This window comes from Abramis brama, assembly GCF_963993115.1.
Source record: "Abramis brama genome assembly, chromosome: 25".
In the NCBI taxonomy this organism is placed as follows: Eukaryota; Metazoa; Chordata; class Actinopteri; order Cypriniformes; family Leuciscidae; genus Abramis; species Abramis brama.
This window is the reverse complement of record NC_139987.1, coordinates 21,917,992-21,943,564: the sequence shown is the minus strand read 5'-3', so window position 1 is coordinate 21,943,564 and position 25,573 is coordinate 21,917,992. Positions and strand designations below refer to the sequence as shown.

At 36.5% G+C, this 25,573-nt stretch overlaps 2 protein-coding genes and 1 long non-coding RNA gene across 3 annotated transcripts; 2 read left to right on the top strand and 1 right to left on the bottom strand.

Annotated features, from left to right (window-relative positions):
• Positions 1-1,883: 1,883 nt before the first annotated feature.
• LOC311077050 lies at positions 1,884-22,896 on the bottom strand. The gene is made up of 4 exons (XR_014604738.1): positions 21,103-22,896; positions 18,318-18,601; positions 16,326-16,427; positions 1,884-1,982 (listed from the first exon to the last, which is right to left on the bottom strand). It is a non-coding gene; the product is annotated as an uncharacterized lncRNA (long non-coding RNA).
• Positions 2,337-6,760, top strand: LOC311077046 (trace amine-associated receptor 13c-like; the record flags this gene model as incomplete). Its single annotated transcript, XM_084105609.1, has 2 exons — positions 2,337-2,629; positions 6,001-6,760. The coding sequence occupies exons 1-2, from the start codon at positions 2,367-2,369 to the stop codon at positions 6,758-6,760; spliced, it is 1,023 nt and encodes a 340-aa protein (XP_083961735.1). The 5' UTR covers positions 2,337-2,366.
• LOC311076595 (trace amine-associated receptor 13c-like) lies at positions 18,905-19,957 on the top strand (the record flags this gene model as incomplete). The annotated part of the gene is made up of 1 exon (XM_084104931.1): positions 18,905-19,957. One exon carries the CDS (start codon positions 18,905-18,907, stop codon positions 19,955-19,957), a length of 1,053 nt encoding a protein of 350 aa, XP_083961057.1.
• Positions 22,897-25,573: the final 2,677 nt, after the last annotated feature.

Genomic DNA, 25,573 nt, shown 5'->3' with positions numbered 1-25,573 from the left:
GGCCAAAAAATCCTCAGATGATGCAAAAATCATCATTTTGCGTCATCTGAGGATTTTGGGGATTTTTTCCAGACAAAAGTTATAAAAATCTCTCGTCTCAGGGGGATATGAGGGTGGAAAGCACAGTAATTCGAAAATGCTACAGGTTTTCTACTAATACAAAGCTTAATGCTAAATCCTGAAGTATCCCTTTAATATTTGCAGTCTGGCAACCATGCGTCGCGCTCTCTCTACACTGCTTAAGAAGCGCAGAAAACCTCAAAAACACAGACAAACATGTAAGCTGGAGTTCACCGATCTCCATTTGAGATTTTCTGCTTGTATGAAAGTGTCATTCAGCCAGTCTGTGTTCCTTCACGAGCCGCTTGCGCTGGGTTATGTGATCAAAACTTCTGTAATAATTGTCGAGATTCATGTTAGGAATTATTACAGAAGAGAGCGTGGGGAATGTTCATGCGCGTGCTGTGAGACATATAGCGCTAGGGCTTGTATTTACATTTACATTTAATAATTTAGCAGACGCATTTATCCAAAGCGACTTACAAATGAGTATAACAATAGAAGCAATCAGACAACCAAGAAGGCAACAGTAAGTGCTGTAACAAGTCTCAGTTAGTCAAAGTACACATAGCAATTTTTATTTATTTTTTTATCAGAAAAACAGAACAAATAGTATAGAATAGAAAAGTTAATTGTACAGAGATGTCATGCGTTTGTGTAGGGTTTGAGTTCCTCGTGTGTAGATCTGTTATCCGAAGTAATTTACCACGCGCCAGCATCAGTTGCAAGCTTCAGCTTTGAGCTTTGTGAGGAATTTAGCGCAGGTTCTGGCGTACGCATACCGCATACTTCCCTACTATATAGTAGTGGAAAAGCATAGGTGAGCGAAAAAGTATATACGAATCCTTAGTATCCATAAAAGAGTAGGCAAGAATTACCTGGGTGATGTACTAATTCTCTCGAGATTCGGACGTACGTATACTTATAGTGCGTTTGAATATGCCTACTTACCTACTATGTAGTAGGAGAAAGTACGTGAAAGGAGTAGTATGTTCGAAACATCAGTATTCACAAAACAGTAGGCGAGAAGTTCCCGGATGTCTTACTGCTTCCGCCCAGATTTTCGAGAGCTCAACCGATGGATACTTTTCTATCCCAGGAGGCCACGCGAGAGGATACGTCATAATCGAACATTACGGACGCAGGTGCTTTCAACACTTTTTTTTTTCTTTATGTTAAAATCACATGCTGAACTACTGTAGAGTAAACTGTTGAATTGTTGAAGGTGTAAAGGAGTTAGACCGTATAGTATAGTTGTGATTTTGCTGTAAAAACATGTTTTATTATGTATAGCTATCAGGGGAGCTTTACGTCTCCAAAGTGGATTTACATAAACCATATACAAGACGCTCATTTTAAATGTCTTTTTACATCTGACAGGAAAATCTTATTGCAGAAAAAAAAGTATTGCAGATGAGCACATCACTACATGAAATAGACATCTGAGTAATGAATGTGTGCTATTATGTAGAATAATTCACTGTTGTCAACACTGTTTACATTAGAAATATGTGCTTTAAGTAAAGTAAATAAACAAATCTATAAAGTAACTAAACATAAATTGTATATTTTATTTGTCCATTTGTACGGTTGATAAATTGAGGAACATTTATGTTGGATAAAAAGTTAACACATCAGCAACAACCTCAACATGTAAATGTAGCGTTGAGCTCATAAATCAGAGGTAACGTGAATCTTGTCTGGATGTTACAGGGACAGATGAACAGATGTGTGTTTATCCGGTGGAGAGTGGCTGAAGAAGGCTTTGAGTGAGTATACTACAGAAATGAATAACAAAATCTATTTAAATGTTAAGTTGTAGTTTATTTTAATTATTGTCATTTCAAACAGAGCTATTACAACACTTTTCTGATTCTTGATTTCTGTGCATTTGCTGCAGATCTTTTGTGGTGGAGCAGGACCTGCAAGGAAAGATGATGGCAGCACTTTACTAAAATATAAAGTAAGATCATTTTGTTACTTCTAATACAATCAAACGACATTGTACTGTTAAAATGACTGCTTTTGTATTATGTTTGTGTATTTTTGTAGGATCTGAAATCTCTGCAGGCTGGTGTGAGCACTGAGGTTAAGGAGCCCAGAGCTGAATCCTATTATTCTATTATTGCATATCTATTATTGTGTTAGGTAAATATAATGATGCATAGCCTACAGTGAATAAATAATTACAACATTATGCATTCTCAGTGTGGGCGGTAGATGGGTTGGTCGGTCTGATCCAGACTATATAAATTATATGACAATAAAGAGAGCAGAACAAACTCTTAACAGGAGGAGACTCACTCATGGCCTATGAGACAGAGGATCATGAGACTCAATACTGCTTTCCTGCCATCAACTCATCATGTATCAAGGGAAAACGCTCCACACATGAATACAATATCATGTATGTGTTTTTTTCATTGCTGTCAGCATGGACTGTGTTTCTGAACCTGCTGGTGATCATCTCCATCTCTCACTTCAAGAAGCTTCACACTCCAACCAACATGATTATTCTCTCTCTGGCTGTGGCCGACCTGCTTATTGGACTTATTGTGATACCCACACTGTAAAAACGAACTTTTTTGTATAGTAATATATATTAAATTAACCATCATAATTTTTACTTTATAAAATTAAAATTCAATGAGAACTAGAATTTTCTAAGTAAAATTTTAAATATCTACACATTTAATTCATGTAATAAATTAACTGGTTGGAAAGAGTAAATCTTATTATATATTTGCTTGTAAAATTTAAACATTTTATAGTCACTTCACATAAACATAGTAATTTTAAGTAAATTTTAATCGAAAAGTATAGCGCGTTTGAATCCGCACATGCGTGTTTGGACAAGACAGTCTAACTGCCACTTTGGGTCAGACGGATTGGCGAACTGCTGCGTGGCTGCTTTTTGTCGTGTTTGAGGTAAGTTTGTCTTTCTGTTTTACATTTAATAAAACATGGGTCTGTGTGTATTTGATTGATGATTCTTGTTTACGTGACTCAATAAACATTAATGCTCATCTTATAACATGACCTCATATTAGTGTAACGCGTCTGGGTTATCCACAGTACATTAACGTTATAACCCTTACATTTCACTTCCTAAGTTACATTAGTTAACGTATATTTAATCGGAAAAGTTTTCAATAGTTTTATAGATAAAACACTGTTTTTCGTGTAAAAATTTCAAACTGATTGGATACCGTTGTAACTGCTAGTAGCTTGCTAACATGATTAGGCCTTAAAATTAACGTTAACCGCTTTCCTGCTGAAGTAGGCCTAACGTTACGTTAAGTTAACGTTATAAGTTAAGTTACCGTTGACTGTTGTATGGAAAAGTTTGAATTTTCTTACTGAATACGGTGAAGTGGGAGAAAAAAAAGAGAGTAAACTTTATAGTTACCTACACAATGTGTGTGGTAACTATACTTAGGTGTATTTAAATGCCTGAAATGCACTATATAATCACACCAGTTTAATCGTACACATCAAAGGGTTAACATACTAAAAAAGACCATATGGTTTCGATTATGTATGTGTTCATTCTGTTATGATAATGAAGTCACTTTATATTTTTGTTTCTCAAAATAATTATATTTTTTCTTTTTCTAAACTGTATGCAGGAGGACAGCTGCAGTGACATCACTCAGCACATCATTAAAATACTGGTTGTCCATGGTGCTGATGGAGAAGATCCAATCGATGTATCCAGCCTTCTTAAAGGACAAGTTCGGTATTTTACACTTAAAGGGTTAGTTCGCCCAAAAATGAAAATTCTGTCAGTAATTACTCACCCTCATGTTGTTCCAACCCCATAAGACCTTCGCTCATCTTCGGAACACAAATTAAGATATTTTTGATTAAATCTGAGTGCTGGATCACTCCTCCATAGGCTTCTAAGACACTATAACTTGCTGGCCCAGAAAATGTATTAAAGATATTGTTAATATAGTCCAAGTGACTACAGTGGCTCAATCTTAAGTTTATAAAGCGACAAGAATACTTTTTTCGTCACCACGTATCACACACATGACCAGCGTCGCCCAATAGTGAGCCTACGTGTGACGTACAACACAGACGCACTGCGCTTAAACACTACGTGAAAAGACCCGAGGCCCAGAGAGAAGGAAATGAAAAGTGGAATAAAGTCGTTATTTTTGTTTGTTTTTGCGCACAAAAAGTATTCTCGTCGCTTTATAAACTTAAGATTGAGCCACTGTAGTCACTTGGACTATATTAACGATGTCTTTAATACATTTTCTGGGCCAGCAAGTTATAGTGTCTTAGAAGCCTATGGAGAAGTGATCCAGCTCTCAGATTTAATCAAAAATATCTTAATTTGTGTTCCGAAGATGAATGCATAGGTGCACTGGAACAATCCTTCCTAAAACGCATTAAACTTTTGTTTACAAAGACGTGAAACTCACCGAGTGGTCAGGGGTGTTCACTGATGTGCTCACACAAAAATCGCTGTAAAATATGCTTTCCAACAGGTTTTATCATAGTTTTTGTCTAACTCCATTGACTTGTATTGGATGTGCTGTGAGGTACGGTATTACTCCGCCAACGGAAATGTTTTTTTGTTTTTTTTTGCTACCGGGCAATTCCACGCAAAACTGTCACATCCATAACGCCAACACAATGCCATGGTATTTAGTTGGCGTTATGGATGTGACAGTTTTGCGCGGAATTGCCCTACCACAGAAACCGAAAATTCTCGGGCCAGAAGCATGTGTCCAAATTTCAATCTTAACCGTTCTATTTAATCAGAAACGATCTGAAAACAGGGCTTTATGTGTAAAATACCAAACTCGTCCTTTAAACTCTCCCCAAAAGTTCAAAGATTGAAGATGAAGTTGTATTAAAGGAGAAGTTCACTTTTAAAATGAAAATTCTGTCATCATATACTCACCCTCATGTTGTTTAAAACCTGTATGAATTTCTTTCTTCTGATGAACAGAAAAGAAGATATTTAGAAGATTATCAGTAACCAGACAGTTTTTGGGTCCCAATGACTTCCATAGTAGGAAAAAAAATACTATGGAAGTCAATGGGACCCAAAAACTGTCTGGTTACTGATAATCTTCTAAATATCTTCCTTTCTGTTCAGCAGAAGAAAGAAATTCATACAGGTTTGAAACAACATGAGGATGAGTATATGATGACAGAATTTTCATTTTAAAAGTGAACTTCTCCTTTAAATGCTATGGTATGATAGAACTGTTTAAACTTTCATTTGTTGATGTTTTAATACATTAAAGTTGTAATGGTATTCTTTAAAGTTCACTATTTCAGAGTGCTGTTTTGAATGTTGAATGTTTTGCATGAATTTTTTTAAATACATTTTTATGTTTAAAACAAGGGTTACAGTATAATTCTGAAGTTTTACTGAATGCACCTGTGTCAAGAGATGACTGTGAATGTCCATTTTTGTATGAATAATTTTTTGATGACTGAAAAATAAATAAACTGTTTAATTGTATTTTAATTGTGTGATTTGTGAAAAATATAGAGAAAATGTTAATTTATGTTCATGATTATTTATAAAAAAGAAATTAGCAATGTTTTACATAATTGTAGGGAGTATTATAATTTCATAAAACTAAGTAAATGAAAACAAAAAAACTTAAATAAAATCTACTTATTTACTTCATTAAATGGTAAGATTTACTTCATAATTTCATAAAAGCAAGCTTCCTAATTATAAAACAATAAATAAACTTTACTTAATTACTTTAAATAAATATAGCTTCTAAATGAAATGTAAATAGGTAATTTTTACTTAATTTCTTCATGAGCGTTACGTTCAATACTAAGTAGAGTTTACTTGATAATGACACGTAAGTTGTACTTGATATTATGGCAGTAAAATTTACTTAATATATACTTGTGCAAATTGTTACGAGGATTTTATTAAGTAAATCTTACAAGTAGTTTTTTTCTATGCATAGAGGCCTTTAAACTGATTGAGACATGCTGGTACTTTGGAAACAATGGCTGTGGACTGTTTACTTTTATCCTCAATCTGACTCTTTCAGCATCTCTCAGTAATTTAGTTTTAATTGCTGTTGATCGTTATGTGGCTGTGTGTCACCCTTTACTGTACCCACAGAAAATAACCACAACTAAAACTTTAATAAGTATCAGTCTGAGCTGGTTTTGCACCTCAGTTTATAACACTGCCTTTGTAATTAATAGTGGCTATTTTAACACCACTCACAGATCAGATGTGTGTTATGGCGAGTGCTCCATTATAGTTAGTTTTGTCTGGACAATCATTGATCTGATTTTGTTCTTTCTGTCTCCATGTATTCTGATTATAACTTTATATTTCAGGATTTTCCATGTTGTACATCAGCAAGTGAAAGTTATAAACTCTCTAAAGGGTGGTAAATGTGTAACGGAAGGTTCAATGAGGAGACAATCTGAGAGTAAAGCTGCTCTGACATTAGGAATCATTGTGACAGTTTATCTGCTTTGCTTTGTTCCATACTTTATCTGTTCTATATCAGTAATCTCTTCCACAACCATATATATTTTGACATGGGTTGTGTACACAAACTCGGGTCTGAATCCTCTGATCTATGCTTTATTTTATCCCTGGTTTAAAAAGACAGTTAAACACATCCTAACTCTGAAAATATTTCAGCCAGCATCCTCTCTGGTTGATATTTTTACACAATACCAAATGTAATTAAATTGGTAATTTACACTACATCGTAATAGTATAGTTTGTTTTATATAGTACGCATTCTGTATAATTCTTGCATTGATGCAATTGATTGAATATTTATAATTGAACAATTAAACAGACTTCTTTTTAGACTGTAAAAAGATGACAATGTTCAGTTGTTTTATAAGCTTGAGTAAATTGAGCAAGAATCACAAATCTTCAGTCTGAAATAAAAATAAATTATAAAAGTAGATATTATGTATTTTATGCTTCACTTTCATCCATCATTTTGAATCTGTTTTATCAAAAATAAAAAATAAAACACAATGATAAAAAGAGGACAGTCATAAAGAACTATGTGTAAGTGTTAAATGTATTACAGGGTTCCCGCGGGGTCTTAAAAAGCCTTAAAAGCATTGAATTTATTAATTTGGAAATAATACCTTAAAAAGTCTTTAAAAAGTCTTGAATTTTGATGTCTGGGTCTTAAAAATTGTGCTGTATGTAACTTCTCCGTATTGTATTTTTCCTCAAAAGTTTCATTTGTCAACCACGATTATTTTTATTAAATAACGTAGTATATATAAAGAGTGGCGGAACCAATAATTGAGAATGCAACGCAGCCCCGGGTCACAGTGCACAGTACTGTGAACACGTGATGCCTTCAACACAGCACACAAAGCGGAGCTCGCTCGCGTGCTACCAGTAGCCCGGGGCTTGATATGAGGTCGCTCGCCAACAGGCAGTTCACATACCGCGTCTTTTTGCGTGCTCAAGTTTATTAAAATGTGGGCATGCGGCAAGCGCTATTGAAACAACGCGCAATTTTTTTCCACCCGCTTGTTGCTGTGGAGAGTGCGTTGTATGGTTGCTTAGCAACGACGCCACAGGAAAATCAGACCAAATGTTATTAATAATATTAGATAAGCGGATGTGCATTGTAAATGTCAGTAATTAATCTTTTTTGACTCATTCTTTTTATAAAAAAAATATTTAAAGGCTGAAATATGTGAGGTTTATCTTTTTATAAAACCATTTTTGTAAAAACTTTATTTGAACTTGTACATATTAGTAGATAACATGTTGCAAGACACTCCTTTAAAATCTGGCCATCATTTTTAATAGTATTTTGATGTTTATGTAAACAAAACTTGCATATTGATAATTTTATGTTATTTGCGGGGTTTCGACAAACTCAGTAAATTGATTTCATAATAATCGTGAAAATAAATGTTCATGCCATTTCATCTCTAGTTATGATCAACTAAAATCAGCTATAATTATGTGTTTTTAGAGTATAATATGCAAACTACAATTTTCTAAAATAATCTCTGAGCCTGTTCAATCTCTATTAGGCTATTAATATGCTGCTTCGTAATGTAAATAGATATGAGATGAAATATATTATTAGAGGGCAAGTTTGTTTTAGCTTATTTTCATTTTAGGCCTAAGGTTTTGGGCATTTGGCATGTTGTTGTGTGTGGAAGGTTACTAATGTGATTGCTTTGTCTGTAAATTAAATTAATGCTTTTTCAATTACTGAATTCATTGAAATAAAAATATTTTTTTCAGAATTCTTTTAATTATAATTTTTTTTTGGTTATGCGCCGTGTAGGTCTTAAATTTCAATCTATTTGGTCTTAAAATGTCTTAAAAAGGTCTTAAATTTGACTTACTGAAACCTGTAGGAACCCTGTATTATTGTGGTTCATCACAAAGTGAATGATTAAAATGGCTTATAACAGGCCTCAGAGGGAACGTTTGAAACAGAGTAACTTCAAATTCACCCAAAATAAATTTAAAGAATGGAGCTACACAGAAGAATTAACAGTTGAGCCTAACACAAAAAAATATGAAATATCTTAATGTAACTTTTCAAGTAAGTTGATGTAATGTAATGTTTACAGTATGTTGTTTCACAAAAAGTGATGTGTATAAATTAATACCATATTGAAACTACTAAACATTACCTAATGCAGGTCTTTTATAAGTCAAACAAGGTTAACATTAATATAAAACATTATTTTTTTCTTGATAAATTCCTTTGATTATCCAGCTGGCTTTGGAGGTTCACACACTTTGGCAAGTTCACTAACGTCGCTTAAACACCAGCTTATATTGATGTTAGTTGATCTAGAGTTGTCGGATTTATTTTAAAAATAGAGGATGGAGGGAAATTAATTTTTAAATGCTTTTGCATTTTCACACAATTGTTTTGTGTTCCCCCAAGAAACTTTCCCTTGCAAAAAATGTGCATTTTTAGACTTGAGTCTACACACAGTGAACACGCCTTCAGGGTATAACATAAAGGTTTAATAAATCTCTTTGAAAATTGCTCACCATCTACCAAATTGGACTTTACATCTATGCAAAAACAGATCACTCTGTTCTTGTTAATTTTTTTTTAAAGTAATTCAATCAACTGCAGTTTTTTTTTTTTTTTTTTTATTAATAATAACTAAAAAAAAAAATACAGGTAACGACGTTAACTTACAAAACTTAAGTTCATTGAAAGTATTCTTATATTAAAAGCTTGTTATTTAGCAAAAGCAGATAACTCCAACAGTCGTTTTTGGCAAAAAAAAAAATAACTTCACATTTCATGTTTCAGAGTTAAACAAAACGTCTCGGTTACTAACGTAACCTCGGTTCCCTGAGATGAGGTCTCTCGTATTGTGTAAGGCTAGCTTACGCTATAGGAAAACTCCTTTTCTCGAGAATATTGAAGCCAAATCTTTAAAACGCAGTGCAGCTGCACAGCATACACAGATGAATGGCGAGTACGGTCATTTGCTGTGCTGCAGCAACTGGACGAACCTATGGCGAGGCGGCTCAGATGCGCGAACCAATCAGGGCACTTAGCACGCTAGCACATTAGAGCCCATCAGAATGGGCGTGGCTAAAGGCTATAAAGCGCTCATTCACCGCCAAGGAACTCAGGTTTAATCGACTGAAGCGTTCCCCTGATCAAAGCACAGAGCATGGCGGGTTACGCAATACTCATTCCCTCATCTCAGGGAACCGAGGTTACGTCAGTAACCGAGACATTCCCCTTCGAGAGGTCTCTCATATTGCTTAAGGCTAGCTTACGCTATGGGAACCCCCTTCAAAACGCTGTGCGTGCTTAACTTTGCTCCATACAGTAGCCCGAGACAAGATGCCTGAGGCAGTAAAAGAGTAAAGTATGAACCAAATAAGCCGGTCGGTGATGGGCTTATATAGTGAAAAACAAGGAATGGGCCCGGATGTATCGGGCCCAAAATTGTAGTTTTTTTTTTATAAATGTTAAAACCTCATAAATGTGGATGGCAAGGCCCAGCCGGCTGCCGCACAGATGTCTTCAATGGGTATTCCACTTGACCAAGCCCAAGACGAGGCCATGCCCCTCATGGAATCAGCTCTGGTCAATGAAGGCCATTAGACTCATAAGCCAGCGCGATAGCATCAACTATCCAGCGCAATAATCTCTGCATTGAGACGGCGAGCCCCTTGGTGCAGCCGCCAAAGCATACGAAAAGCTGTTCCGACTGTCAGAATGAGGCAGAATATTCCAGATAAACTCTGAGAGCCCTGACGGGTGATTTGCTTTCTTCTCTGTCAAATTTAACTGTGCCTGCAATGCCACCATCTCTGGGCCCAGATTGTCTACCTGGTTTCGGACTCATGCCTGCCTACTGGTTTCTGGGCTTGCATCTCTCCTCTGGATTTGTTGATGTTTCCTGGACTGATTCCGGTTATCGATCTTTATCGCCCAGCTTTCGACTACCTTCCCCTGTCTGCCATGTACAGAACCCGGTTTTGTTCACAAAATTTTCTGATCTGCCTTTACTTTTTATGTTTTATTTATTATAGTTAAAATAAATAAGTATATTTGTATTTTTTTTTTTTTTTTTTTTTTTTCCACAAATATATGACTTTTGGAAGTGCACTACCATATGCAGTTTTAATAAAGTTGAATTAGCTAACCTTCCTTGTCGTTTTTACTCTTCAAAGTGTACACTTGCAGGTGCTAATTATAATTAATTTACTGTTAGGCCCATAAATAATAATGATAAACAATATTTAAAAAGTATATAATTATCTGACTAATTAAAACTAACCACAAAAAATTAACATGCTAAATGGGGGATATCTATATCTAGCATAAAAAAATTGTCAGAACGTCGTCTCGCAGTTGCTGAATGTTGCGCAACAACGTTGCTACAGCTGTTACGTCTTTCAAATCTATGTTGTGTAGCAACACTGGGTTGTACCTTAACAAATAGCTCAAATGATCTATAGGGAATTTTAATAATTAATCATGACTATGATTAATATTTTGCATCTTACAGTTACATTAATTTATTCGAAGTTGAAAATAGATCGATTTGTATATATGAATAATCAATCGCAACGAATTATAATTCATCATTCATATATCAATAATCCTATTTCAGATCGATTATGAGATAACCCTTAATGGAAAATTAATGTAATTATCGAACCGTTGTTTGTCCCGCAAACGACCATAAGATTAACTTACCAACTTTCTCAATAAAGTTATCACTTCTTATAATTTCAAAAAGGAATAGCTTCTGGCCATGAAACCATTATTTTTGTCCTTATAAAATTTAGGTTACTAAACCATAATCAAATTGTAAAGCCTGTAGCTAGATCGAACATTTCAGGGACTCGTAATGTGAGAATTATAGACAGGATCAATCAAGTATGGAATTTTAATAATTGGACTAATACATTGAACTAAGGAATACAAAATACTACAATTTACACAAGTAAATATGTATGTACAGGACACGTAAACAAAATACAAGACTAAACGAATAACAGATGAGAGAGGGAGAGGATGAAAGGGAGAAAGTGAAACTAAAGTTCAGGATGAGAGAGATCACCGAAATGATCTCAGCATGGCAAAATCACAGGCAATGTAACCTTGAGAGACAGCAAGGAATCAAATCACATTAAAAGTTCAATAAACTTATCTTGCAAAATGGTTCTCTTTGTTGCTGAAGAACGCAGAGTCGTGCGTGTGTCTCTTTAAGAAAGCAGGGCTTGCTTCGGTGAGCGCGGCCGCAGGATGTTCAAATCTCTTTAAAGTTGAGGTTGCCGGCTACGTTTGCTTCGCTGAACGTAGGGAGAGTCCGAAGACGAAAATAAAGAAAAGACTTAAAGAGAAAGGAAAACGGAGAATGCTCCCAAAAAGGGAGCCATATGGATCTTCTCGCTGACGAAGAGGGTTCGTAAAAGTGCTCCGAGTTTCCGAAGGGGAGAGAGAGAGAAACAGGCAAGTTCCGTCTTTTGAGGGAATCCCGTCCCCGCCCCATTTTACGGGAAGGGCAAATCATCTGTCGAGATTTTTCGAGCGGGAAGATTCCTGTGTTTGTTGGGAACAGCCTCTTGGCTCGAATTACAGTGAAGTTTGACTTGAGCCTTTCGGCTCCAGAAATATGAAATGTGTCAAACAATGTACATTACTGCATTCTGCTATCGAAATTCGACTCTGTTAGATTGCGAGGATTACAGAGATATGAAACTTGTCATAGGAAGATTGTAGGAACACCAAGTTACATAAGATATGCATAATTACACACATTTAAGGTTTGTTCATTCAAATAAACGTCATAAACGAAGTGAATATAACCTAGGAAAACACTCAGGAGTATATGAAAAATTACATGCTTATATTCTAAGTTTAATGTCCAAAGTTCGTGTATGTGGGTGCGTTAATGTGTGTGTTGGAATGTCTGTCACGTTGCGCTTCCCGTTATCTCTTGCAGAGAAGCTTTGGCTGCAGCTTGTGCAGGGTCGTAAAGTGTTCTCCTCTAGAAAGAGGAGTCGGGTTACGGAATGCGATTCAACTGGAAAGATATTCTTCAACAATACATTTCAGAGCTAGACACTAGAAAATCATATTATGTGATCAAACAACTTAATAAAACATGCATACAGGAATTGTACATATATCAAAAGGGGTATTTCTAATACGTTAAGTTCTAATACCAAAGGTGTGTGTGTGTGTGTGTATGTGACATAGAAAGTTTCGTTATCTCTCTGTGGGTCCTTTTGAAGCTCCCCACAGGGAAGAAGAATGTTGGTTTCAGGTTTCTGGAGTATCTCTGAGGTGCAATTAAGTCTCGGGGGAGCCGTAAAAGTTGCCACAAGCGCAGACCTAGTGGCTCCAGGGCTATGAGTTACATTTACAGGTTAAACGTTAAAAGTTTTCCCAAAATTTATAATGACAAGGCTTCTGGAGTTTTGTGTACAGGGAAAACAGAATCATGATTCTCGCACATTCGTTACAGTTGTTACAATGTTACGAGCACATACAGACTCTAGGTGCTTTCTTTCCGAAACATGGCAGGTTGGCTTACAGAAAAGAAAAAAAAGTGCTCGATTTCATCACTTTAAAATAACAAGGAACAGATTGTTTTTCTGAAATAAAGTGTAGCAAAAAGTCTGATATTATGCTCAATGTAGTGAAAATATAGCTTCATACACACTCCTAAATAGATAACAAGGCAGACAAATTATCCTATTGCAGTGTTTAGTTATCATAAAACTGCATGACCAATAACACCTGTAACTATTACTAGCCTATGTCTTGTCATGTTACTGACAACGATACTGATACATAATTTTCATTTCCTTTCTCATACTATGGTGGTATGAAATAATCAAAATGTCACAAATCATTTAGCCTAATTCACAATACCCTCTACCTGAACCTCCTGCTGTGGATAATTAACCAATTAATTTTTTTAAATGTTGAGGGGTCATTTGTACGCTAGCCAAAAGCCTTTTGTTTTGTTGCACTCATTATAAAGAAGCAGTCAAGCAACAGGAGGTGACAGACAGTAACTGTAGCCAAAGTGTTTAGTGCAGTTGTAGTTACTAGGAAACGGTGTTTCTGTACTGTGCTCACGAGCTGAAATCTCGTTGGTGAAGGTTTGATCGCGTTTAGTTACGTGGTAAACTGTTTCGGTAGTGAGGTGTGGCCTAAGCCATCTCGCGCTATTTATACAGTGTGTTTTGTAGCACTCATTAGAAAGAAGTAGTCAAGCTACAGGAGGTGAAAGTAACTAGTCTAAGTGTTTTTGTATCTTTTTCTCATTTGCTTAAAATAAATAAATAAATAAATACATGTACTGCATTAGATTAAACTGGGAAGGGTCATAGCACTTGCATATTGTTGTCCTATTGTTAGTTTAACTGCTTTTATCGCTCTCATTTGTAGGGTTGGGAATCGTAAGAAATTTTCCGGTTCCGCCAAACGATTCCGGTTCCGGTTCCGGTTCCCATTCAATAAAAAATATTAAAACAACTAATAAAAAATAGTGGCTACAATGTTCTTCCGCAAGACGCGTGCAGTTCTGTTTATTAACTGCTAGAGCGCTGATTTATCCACTAATGAAACAAGTAAAGTCTTTATGAATCAATCATTCAAAACGATTTTAAAAATAATCTGTTGTACACACATCTTACATGGATGTTTAAGCATATTCTACCCCTTCTGAGAGTATTCTCCACTGCTGGAGATACAATAAGCTAGGAGAGGTCCCAAATTATTCTAGAGAATGCAGACATTTTTATTTTCCTTCAGAAAAAATAATATTTTTTTTGCAAAAATTGCTTAAATAATATGTTGAATTTGTTGACATTACCAGTCTGTTAAACTCATTTGACAAGTATAAGAAATAAACACAAAAAGGATTGTGGATTTTTCCCTTACTACTATTTTTTATTAGTCAGGTCCGTAGCCAGCCTATTGAAAGGGGGGGTTCTTTTTTTCAAAAAGTGGACCTTTTTGCAGTTTTTCTCCTCCTTTTGTATTTAATTATGAGGTTCAAATACTTCATTTTGGTGACCTTTTATTTTTATGCACTAATTTGTGCTGGATTAGCTTGTCTGCTGGTATCTTAACGAGCACGCTTTTTGATGCACCTAAAATATTTACTGCATTGTTGTCAAATTGCTTCCTCATGTAACACCTTTGTCAGTCCATACACAGTTCATAAGTTTAAAGACCACACTAACAACAGAATAGATTTAATGAACTTTACTGAAATATTAATAATAATTCTTCTCATCATCATTTCTTGACTCTCTGTCAATGCCTCTTTGCTTGTTGCTGTATTTGTCTTGACACTTATGGATTTAGTACACTGGTCAGTTCCAATCATATTGCACAGCCAATATAACTGAATATCCCACTATGTTTTATTATTATAATTACGCTACGTTTATATGGCTATTATATTGTAGACTATTGAGTGGATAAAATATAGAAATACTTTTAATTAAAAAAAATAATAATAATAATTTTATATATATATATATATATAACCCCAGGGGCGGAGCCAGACGATGTAAACATTCGGGGCTCAGCCCAAACCTAGGGGGGTCTGGGGGCATACTCCCCGGGGAGATTTTTTTCCCATTTACGTCAGCTAAATGCACTATTTTTCAGGCTGTTTTAGATAATAGAATGCCTAAAAATCTATACATTATCTGGGAAAATGATGATAGTTACTCAGTTAACTATGTGTAGTGAATCCAAAACACCAAAAATGTTAAGGATGACTCATTTTCACCCCTGGCAACTAAAAAGAGGCAACCATTATCTGACTATTTTTAAGTTAGCCTACATAGGTAAAATTGGAATTTAATGTAAACATCATTACATCATATCATTACATTGTCCGCGGTTCGTCTGACGCTGCTTCTGAATCTCTCTCCGGCCGGTGAGGTTTACTGTTAGTGTTCCGTATAAAAAACTTTGATATGTCCATATTAACTTCAGTCGGTTAGCCAGTAAGCTCGCTACGACGCTGGTGAAACATACAACAGCCCGCCAGCCCCCGATGACAACGACGTTCGTTAGTTTTTATGGCAGTTGGCAAACAAGCTGAGTGATGCGCGATGCATTACCGTCCGCCACCACGCACGGTAATGGAGCTTGCGTTTCATTTTTTGCCGCTCCAGTCAGAAAGACTGAGAGGAAATGAAACAAAGTTGAAGTTATTTTAAAAAACCTAAAAGATTCGGAGCTTTTGACAAAACATTCGGGGCTTAAGCCCAATTAGCGAGAATTACCCCCCGTGTATTTCTTACGATTCCCAACCCTAATTATGTCATATAACAAGTCAAGTTAGCTTTTCCACTCTTGCAAACAGAGGCAGGTTATGACCATGAGGTGTGGAGAGACATCATGTATCATTGGAACATGAACAGACAGGGTCTGATTTGTAATCATTTTAAAGGATACAATGCAATTAATATAAACTTTCTGACAGTGTGTGGGACATCCGACTACTTTCCAAGAAGGGGCGCAACTGATTTACAAATATTGCGATAAATATGTACAGGAATTGAGGCAGTAGCCAATGACAGCACTAGGAGTAAAAGCTGCAGGATTATGTACAAATATCTACTAGTTTCGTATGAATTTAAAAACTTAAATCTTATGAATTATTAAGACTTTGAGACTATGTTCATACTGATTGGCTATGGGTTTTGAAGGAAAAGGTTTAAGAAACAACAAATGCTTGATAAAATGTTTAATTAAGGATTAAAACCTACACATACATACCATTGTGAATATTTGCCTTTGCAGCTGTCCGTCTCCTCTGTTTACTTGTCCTCAAACAATAATGGGCTGACTGAGTCCGAAAGGCCCTTTAGGTCTTTTCAGCTGAAAAAAGAGAATAATATAAAATACCATTATGTTTAATATATATAGGATTATTTAAAGGAAAAAGTACTGATTTACTTTACAAATATTGGACTTTACATTATTAGGCATTGAAAACATGGTAAGTGTTGTGGTTACTATGCATTTGCAACAAATATCACATTAAAACTGCCAATACTGAGGTAAAAGCATGGTAAGTTTTCTGGTTACTATCCTTTTACTTCACCTATCACAGTACAACTAAGGTTACTGTGGTAAAAGCATGGTAAGTGTTGTGGTTACTGTGCATTTATAACAAATATCACATTAAAACTACCAACAATGTGGTAAAAGCATGGCATGATTACTGTCCTTTACTCTGCCATCACAGTAAAACTAAGATTACCGAGGTTAAAAGCATGGTGAGTGTTGTTTTTACTGTGCTTAAATACCACTTTGGAACCAATTGTACTACTTTGAACCTGATATGAATATTATTAACTGATTGAAGGTCTATAGCACCTCATGTGACAGGCATTGATTGGACATTATAGTTTAGCAAGGTGTTGTGTAGCGACTAAGTACCACTAAATGCTACCGGTTGATGACTGATAGCTTACTTTCTTACGTGAATTCAATAAGGCTCATGATCACACTCTCATTGTTAAAAGTTGAACATTTATTCGTCTTCCTTTTAGACAAACGCCTGTCATTTGAACACAGTAAAAAACTGTTCGCCTCCTCAATCATCCAACACCTGAGTGACAAACAGTTGACCTTAAATAACCCCAGGCCACAGGCAGAACACCCAAACAATGAAAACACCACCCTCCAGTGGTTGGGGGAAAAACTTAAAGAAAAACATGGCTCCTACATGTTGAAAGAAAGCAATTAAACGCAAAGCCTCCGTGGAGATGACAGATATAATGCAGTGACTGGACATAAGGGAGCTAATCTGATTAAAGGGATAGTTCACCCAAAAATTATATTTAAGCCATGATTAACCCTCAAGCCGTTCGAGATGCATATGTCAATCTTTTTTTCAGACGAACACATTTTCAGTTATTTTAGAAAATGTCTTAGATCTTTCAGTGGTTATAATGTGAAGTTATGGGGTCCACATCGTTGAAGTCCGAAAATGTGCATGCATCCTTCACAAAAATAATCCATCCGGCTCCAGGGGGATAAACGAAGGCCTTCTGAGGGTAATCCGTGCGGTTTTGTCGTAAAAATATACATATTTAAAACTTTATAACAGCGCAGGAAGCGTGAAGTGTTGACCACACTTCAGTTTTTGATGCCTTGGGAGTGAGAATGAGTTGACATACCACCTGGTCATCAAACCCCCATATATGGACATATCCTGTCATAAAACAATAGCGCAGGTAGCGTCGTGACGTAGAGCGAACGTGACAGCGCAGCCAGAGAGCAGAGCAAAACAAAACTCTACGTTCGTTCTACGTCACGACGCTTCCTACGCTACGTCATACGCCAGCATCCATCTCCATGAACGCGCGCCGACCGCCACCGGAAGCCAGTTATTTTCGTTTATAAAGTTTTAAATATGTATATTTTTACGACAAAACCGCACGGATTACCCTCAGAAGGCCTTCGTTTATCCCCCTGGAGCCGGATGGATTATTTTTGTGAAGGATGCATGCACATTTTCGGACTTCAACGATGTGGACCCCATTGCTTCACATTATAACCACTGAAAGATCTAAGACATTTTGTAAAATAACTGAAAATGTGTTCGTCTGAAAAAAGATTGACATATGCATCTCGAACGGCTTGAGGGTGAGTAAATCATGGCTTAAATATCATTTTTGGGCGAACTATCCCTTTAATATCGACAAACAGAAAATACATTATAACAAACATTATTCGGAAGGTGTATTTACAATTACTTACCAACATCTGGCACACATGAACTGACGGCAAAATATCGCGATGTGTTCGGAATGAGACTTCTTCAGCGCGATTTCCAACTGATAAAATCCGCGTCTGTTGTTGACGCCACAGGTTTCCCAATGAAAGCAATGGAGTTCCGAATTCGTCTATAGTGACACCAAGGGGCGACTTTCACTTCATTGTGACGCCGGAGGCGTTTGACCACACTTCAGTTTTTGATGCCTTGGGAGTGAGAATGGGTTGACATACCACCTGGTCATCAAACCCCCATATATGGACATATCCTGTCATAAAACAATAAATCATAGGGGTGTCATAAATCAAAAGTGACACAAGCTACAGCTTATCAACTACTATTAGCCTATTGGTTACTGACAGAAACAATTAATGTAAAAAGAAATAGTAAAATAAGTTTGCCATGTGAATAAAAAGCATGAAAATATTCATTTCAACTTTAGCACTGTTTTACCATATTATTGTGTGGCTAAATATAATAATGCATACAATGAATAAATAATATAACATTATGCAGCATCAGAGGGGGTGGTAGATCATGGGTTGGTCAATCTGATCCAGACACTATATAAATGAAAGGACAGAAAGGAGAGCAGAACAAACTTCTAACAGCAGGAGACTCACTCATGGCCTATGAGACAGAGGATCATGAGACTCAATACTGCTTTCCTGCCCTCAACTCATCATGTATCAAGGGAAAAAGCACAAGACATGAATACAGTATAATGTATGTGTTTGTATCATTGCTGTCAGCATGGACTGTGTTTCTGAACCTGCTGGTGATCATCTCCATCTCTCACTTCAAGAAGCTTCACACTCCAACAAACCTGATTATTCTCTCTCTAGCTGTGGCCGACCTGCTTATGGGACTTGTCATGCCCATAGAGGCAACCAGACTGACTGAGACGTGTTGGTACTTTGGAGAAACTTTATGCGGATTATATTCAATATTTATTGAGGTCCCTCTTTCAGCATCTCTCAGTAATTTATTTTTAGTTGCTGTTGATCGTTATGTGGCTGTGTGTCACCCTTTACTGTACCCACAGAAAATAACCACAACTAAAACTTTAATAAGCATCTGTCTGAGCTGGATTTGCTCTTCAGCTTATATTACTGGCTTTGTAATTAGTAGCGGATATTTTGACACTTCACACAGAACAGACATGTGTTATGGAGAGTGTTCTGTTATTATGAGTTTTGCTTCGAGAATCATTGATCTGTTCATGTCTTTTATTTTTCCTTGCATCCTGATCATAACTTTATATTTGAGGATTTTTTATGTGGTACATCAGCAAGTGAAAGTTATAAACTCTCTGATTAAGGGTGGTAAATGTGTAATGGAAGGTTCAATGAGGAGGAAATCTGAGAGTAAAGCTGCTCTGACATTAGGAATCATTGTGACAGTTTATCTGCTTTGCTTTATTCCATACTTTATCTGTTCTATATCAGTAATCTCTTCCACAACCATAAATGTTTTGACATGGGTCTTGTACACAAACTCAGGTCTGAATCCTCTGGTCTATGCTTTATTTTATCCCTGGTTTAAAAAGACAGTTAAACACATCCTAACTCTGAAAATATTTCAGCCAGCATCCTCTCTGGTTGAGATTTTTACACAATATTAATTGTAATTAAATTGGTTAAACCTTCACTCTGAGAGCAATTTCACATAAACTGCATTATTGTTATACAGTCATAAAGGTAGATTAACAGTTTATCTTTGTAATTTACACTACATGTATCTTACACTGTTGCAATTGCTGCATTATTGATGGATTGATTTATAGTTATTAAAATGTAACAATTAACCAAACTTTTTACACAGCACAATGTTCAGTTGTTGTATGAGCCAAACAAGGTAACATTAGTGTAAATTTTTTTTTTCAAACAATTCCTTTAATTATCCATTTGGCTTTGGAAGTTCATACATTTTGGAGGGATCACTGACCCTGTAGGCCTCGTAAACAGCAGCAACTGTTGCATCAGTCTATTGTGTGTATTTGTGTGTCTGTTTTGCACCTTTAATGAATGATTCACTAGGCCAGTTACACAAGAATCAGAAATTACGTGACCGCTGTGTAAAGTTAGTCTCATTATGCTTCTGTGGCTATTACATTAGTATGCTGTTTTCTCAAATACAGCTTTTTAGCTTTTCTGTTTTGTCTATTTTCCAAGCTACTGTTATATAATCTACAAAGAAATTAATTTGTACTTGTTTGTAGCTTATACAGTGGGTGGTTTTAATTCACCAGCTGTTGTAACAGAAAGATGTAATAATTCAGTATCTCCCCTGCTCATTATATGCCAAGCTTTTATAAAAAAACAAAACAAAACAAAAAAAACTGTACATATACAGTAATATAATCTCTCTCTCTCTCTCTCTCTCTCTCTCAAACATGTATTTTATATATATATATATATATATATATATATATATTACTTGTTTTATCATTTTAATCAGTATAATAATTTTCAGTTCTTTAATCAGTTTTTGATTAACACCTGGTCACGAGGAAACTGAAAATCAGAAGGATGCTTAATAAGTTTTTCCTTTATTAAGATGTATATGGTTTATGTAAATCCACTTTGGAGACGGAAACGTGTTCTTACTGGAGCTCCCCTGACAGCTATACATAATACAACGTGTTTTTAAAGCAAAATCACAACTATACTATACGGTCTAACGTCTTTACACCTTCAACAATTCAACAGTTTACTCTACAGTAGTTCAACACATGCGATTTTGACACAAGGAATCGTGTTTACTCACATTTGAAAGCACCGGTAACGCTGATCTCCGCGATGTTCGATTATGACGTATCCTCTCGCGTGGCCTCCTGGGATAGAAAAGTATCCATCGGTTGAGCACTCGAAAATCTGGGCGGAAGCAGTAGATCATCCGGGAACTTCTCGCCTACTCTTTTGTGGATGTTTCGAACATACTACTCCATTCACGTACTGTTTTCTCCTACTATATAGTAGGCATATTCAAACACAGTATAAGTATAGGCCTTTTCAGAATGTTTGTAAACAATAGGCGCCGAGTAACTTCCGGGTGGCAGAACGCGAGCGGCTTCCACTGACTAATGCCTCGTTTCCACTGAGCAGTACGGTACGGAACGGTACGCATTTATTTGCGTTTCCACTATCAAAAGTTGTGAATGGTACCAAAATGCCGAACCGTACCGTACCACTTTTTAGGTACCCTTCCATTGGGGTACCTAGCACAGTGGAACGGTACTAAAAGGTGGAGCTAGACTCACTGCAGGACGTTGATTGGTTGACAGAGAATCGTCACTTGCGCGTGCTACAAGGGGAATGACAACATAAGAAGCGCCATTTTTTAATATACAGTTTAATATAATACTACTGTTACTGTATCACGAAATGTAATTTTAAGAGTTTTTCAGGCGAGAATGTAGTTGTTTAAAGCTCAAATCTGTGGTTTATTTATAAAGATGATTTTTTTTTTCCCCGGTTGTGAGATCCATGCGTTCAGCGGGGCTCGGCGCTCATGTTTCCCGGCTGGATGAGCCTTTCCTCGGCTAATCTTCTGACGTTCGTCGCTTTCTCCGACGGTAGTGGTTAAACATGAGATATAATTCGTCTTGTGTAGACCTAACGGGCGATCTTTGCTCTCGTGAATATATAATGAGTTCCCTGTCAATCGTTTTGGCTGAGGGCTAAGTTTAGTTTCATATTAACGTTATAGGCTATTTATATTTAACTTTACTTGTAATGTTAGACTAGAGCGCTGCATTTGGATATTTGACTGAATTGTTTGCTTTATTTCTTATTGTATAGCTTCTTGTACCTTTTACTTAAACTTTTATATAGGCTATTATTGATAAAACTGAAATTTTACAAAAAGAAATATGGTTTCTTGTCATTTTTTTATTACAAGATTATCACTGATGTTTATTGCAACATTTGTACAAACGCATATATTGCCTGGAATATGTTTTTTTTTTTTTTTTTTTAAACGAAAAGAGGTAACGTTAGGGTTGTTTTAAATTTCGTTTTGTTATAAATAGAATAACGTATAACGTGCAGTGAATAATGAATATGCGTTGCGCATGAACCACATTTGTGTCCCTATAATGTTTAATTTATTTAAATGAAAACGAAAAGAGGCAGAGTGGTGTTTTATAACATATTTCGTTTTATTGTTTCTTAAAATGTACATACAGAGCAAGTTAACAGAGATAACCGGAGTAGCAGAGCGAGCTGAGTGACGCTTTTAAAAACGCTCTGTACCATTTGCATGTAGGAGTCGCACATGGCAAGTACAAACTTTGCGTACTTGATATTGAGAAAAGCCTAATGTCGGCGCTTGTCTTCTTGTGACAAACATGTCGAGGAGCAAGAACAAGAACTGCTGCATGTCATCCATTGTAGCATGTTCTACATGCTCTATGTTCTTCTTCGCGCGAAAATGACGTTGATCGAAACACCACGCCTATCAAGTAAGGGTACTGTTGGCAGTGGAAACGCTAGCCAGATCATGGTTAACAGACCCGAACCGTACCGTACTGTCCCGTACCGTACCGTACTGCTCAGTGGAAACGAGGCATAACTGAAGAGATCCAGCCGGCGACTGCAACAGTTACATAGTTAAAAACATTGTTGTTGATCAAAGTTGAAACGATGATGAAAACGTGTTGTGTTTGGTTGCGCTGCCAGATATACAGCAAAATGTGTAGGGTTTTATCGATTTCCTGTGGTGGTTATAGTGACGTCGTGTCGTCAAAAATAGGAAATCTTAACGATCCCCTAAATTATATGATTCATCCAACGTTTACATTTCTGCTGCCAACCCTGCTTGCCCTTCAACTCTGCTTCGTGTATTCTCAAAACGGTCCATCTACAAAATCACAGCAGAGCATTTATCTTCCGCCGGCGAAATTCGAGACTAATATTAGTAAATTGTCTCTTTTGATGAAGAGACTCATTGCCAGTCAGTCACTGCCTGAAGTAAAAGAAGGCTGCCCACTCTCACGCACTGACCGTGAGACTCCCGCAATTGTAGGCTATGAGGCGCCACGTAGGATTTAAATCAAACTTCGCTTATCAATACATACATAACACACGTGCATATACACCTATAAATTACCCGCATATACATGTAGGCTATACTATTGGATGTTCAAAATACATATGAAATACACGTGCACACTAATATGAAATTCATACCAATACATATTATGTTAGTAATGAATGCATATACACTTGTGAATATTGCATATAAACTTGACGCACGCATACACCTATAAATACTCGCATACATAGGCTATAGCCTACACAACTAAAGCATGCATCCACGTTTTATTTTGTATGTATGCGCGAGTGTTATATGGATGTGTATGCGCGCATCGAGTTTATATGTGCGAGTGTTTATAGGTGTGTCTGCGTGCTACGAGTGTATATGTATGTGCGCGACGAGTGTTTATAGGTGTATATGCATGGAAGTTTAAAAGTATTTATAGGTGTATGCGTGCGTCAAGTTTATATGTAGCAAGTTATTCACAAGCATTCATTACCAACATAATATGTATTGGTATGGATTTCATATTAGTGTGCACGAGTATTTCATATATGTATTTTGAACATCCAATAGTATAGCCTACATGTATATGCGGATAATTTATAGGTGTATATGCACGTGTGTTATGTATGTATTGATAAGCGAAGTTTGATTTAAATCCTACGAGGCGCCTCATACAATTGTCACTTTTCACACGCTCTCACTACACATCCATTTTCTCACGCAACTTACCTAAATATTCCTCATACATAATATCGACCAATCAGTGTTTTTCAACCGCGCAAAGGTCGATATAACAGCTGGAGAACAATTGCCACATAACATTTACCTCAGGAAAGCCATTTAATGACCATGATAGGCTATATAGCACGTTATTTTGGCTAGAAAAAAGAGCTATAGAGAGTATTTTGCTAATTATGTGTAGGCCTACTATATTACATATTTATTATATTTTTTACTTATATCATTAAACACAGTTGTTATTATGATAAAAAATGCATTATATTTAATAATTTATTTATTTTTTTATTACATTTTTACTGTCGATGGTGGGCCTCCCTTCCAAGCAATTTACTAGCGTTGTCATAGGAACGCTTCGGCTTTTGCCACCCGGAAGAACGTCTATTACTGTTGTGACGTCATGGTGAATTGTCATATAGTATAAGTATACGCACGTCCGAATCTCATGAGAATTAGTACATCACCCAGGTACTTCTTGCCTACTCTTTTATGTATACTAAGGATTCGTACATACTTTTTCGCTCACCTACTGCTTTTCCCCTACTATATTGTAGGGAAGTATGCGGTTTCGAATGCAGCCATAGTGTATATTAGCCTGGATGCCAGCTGAACTTAGCCCCGTTGTGGAGCAACTATGCTCGAACCAGAGCTGTTTGGACCAATCAAATTGTCAGGGCGGGCTTTATACGATGATGGACAGATGATCAACAGTAACGTAATCATCCACGTCACCCAAGAGCGCTTGGGTTGAATTTGTTTACAACTAGATGTGTAGATTCCGCCATCGCATCTGTTATAGAAGATATCGACAGCGCATTAATTTTAAAAGAGGAACAGAGAACTGCGATCAAGGCATTTGTCGATTGGAAAGATGAATGAAGAACATATGTCATTCACTCCGTTGCTTTGATTGGTTGTAGGTCTATCCAATTGAGTGCAGAGGTATTAGGTGTGTTCGACACATAGATTGTAAAAAAAGATGGACGACGCCCCTTCGCTCTCTTCCATTGGTGAGAACTGAAGCCGCCAGTGTCCCGATATGGTGCTGACATCTTGGAACTTGAGTCTGTGCAGTAACGATTTTGGGACCAGACCTGCGCAGTAGTGAGCAGGAAGTAAAGCCGCGAAATCAACGCTCCGCCCTCACTCTCGCAGAATGCACTCTCCCTGTGTGCACTTTTAAAAAAAATTATTGCAGTACGACAAGAGGCTTGTTAAAATAAAGTAAATACAATCTCCTCAGTCCTCCAAAGATCCCGAAAAAAAATGTCCGTTGGTGCTTCAGTGACTACTTCGCTCAGAGAACCTGTCAATCACAGCTGTCAATCATGACGTTACACCACCGTTTTTATAGCATCACGTAACTAACTAAAAACCAACTTATTTTAGAAACAGACACTTGAACTTACATCAGCGTGATAAAAATGACAGCAAATGAAAGAAACCACCTTTGAAA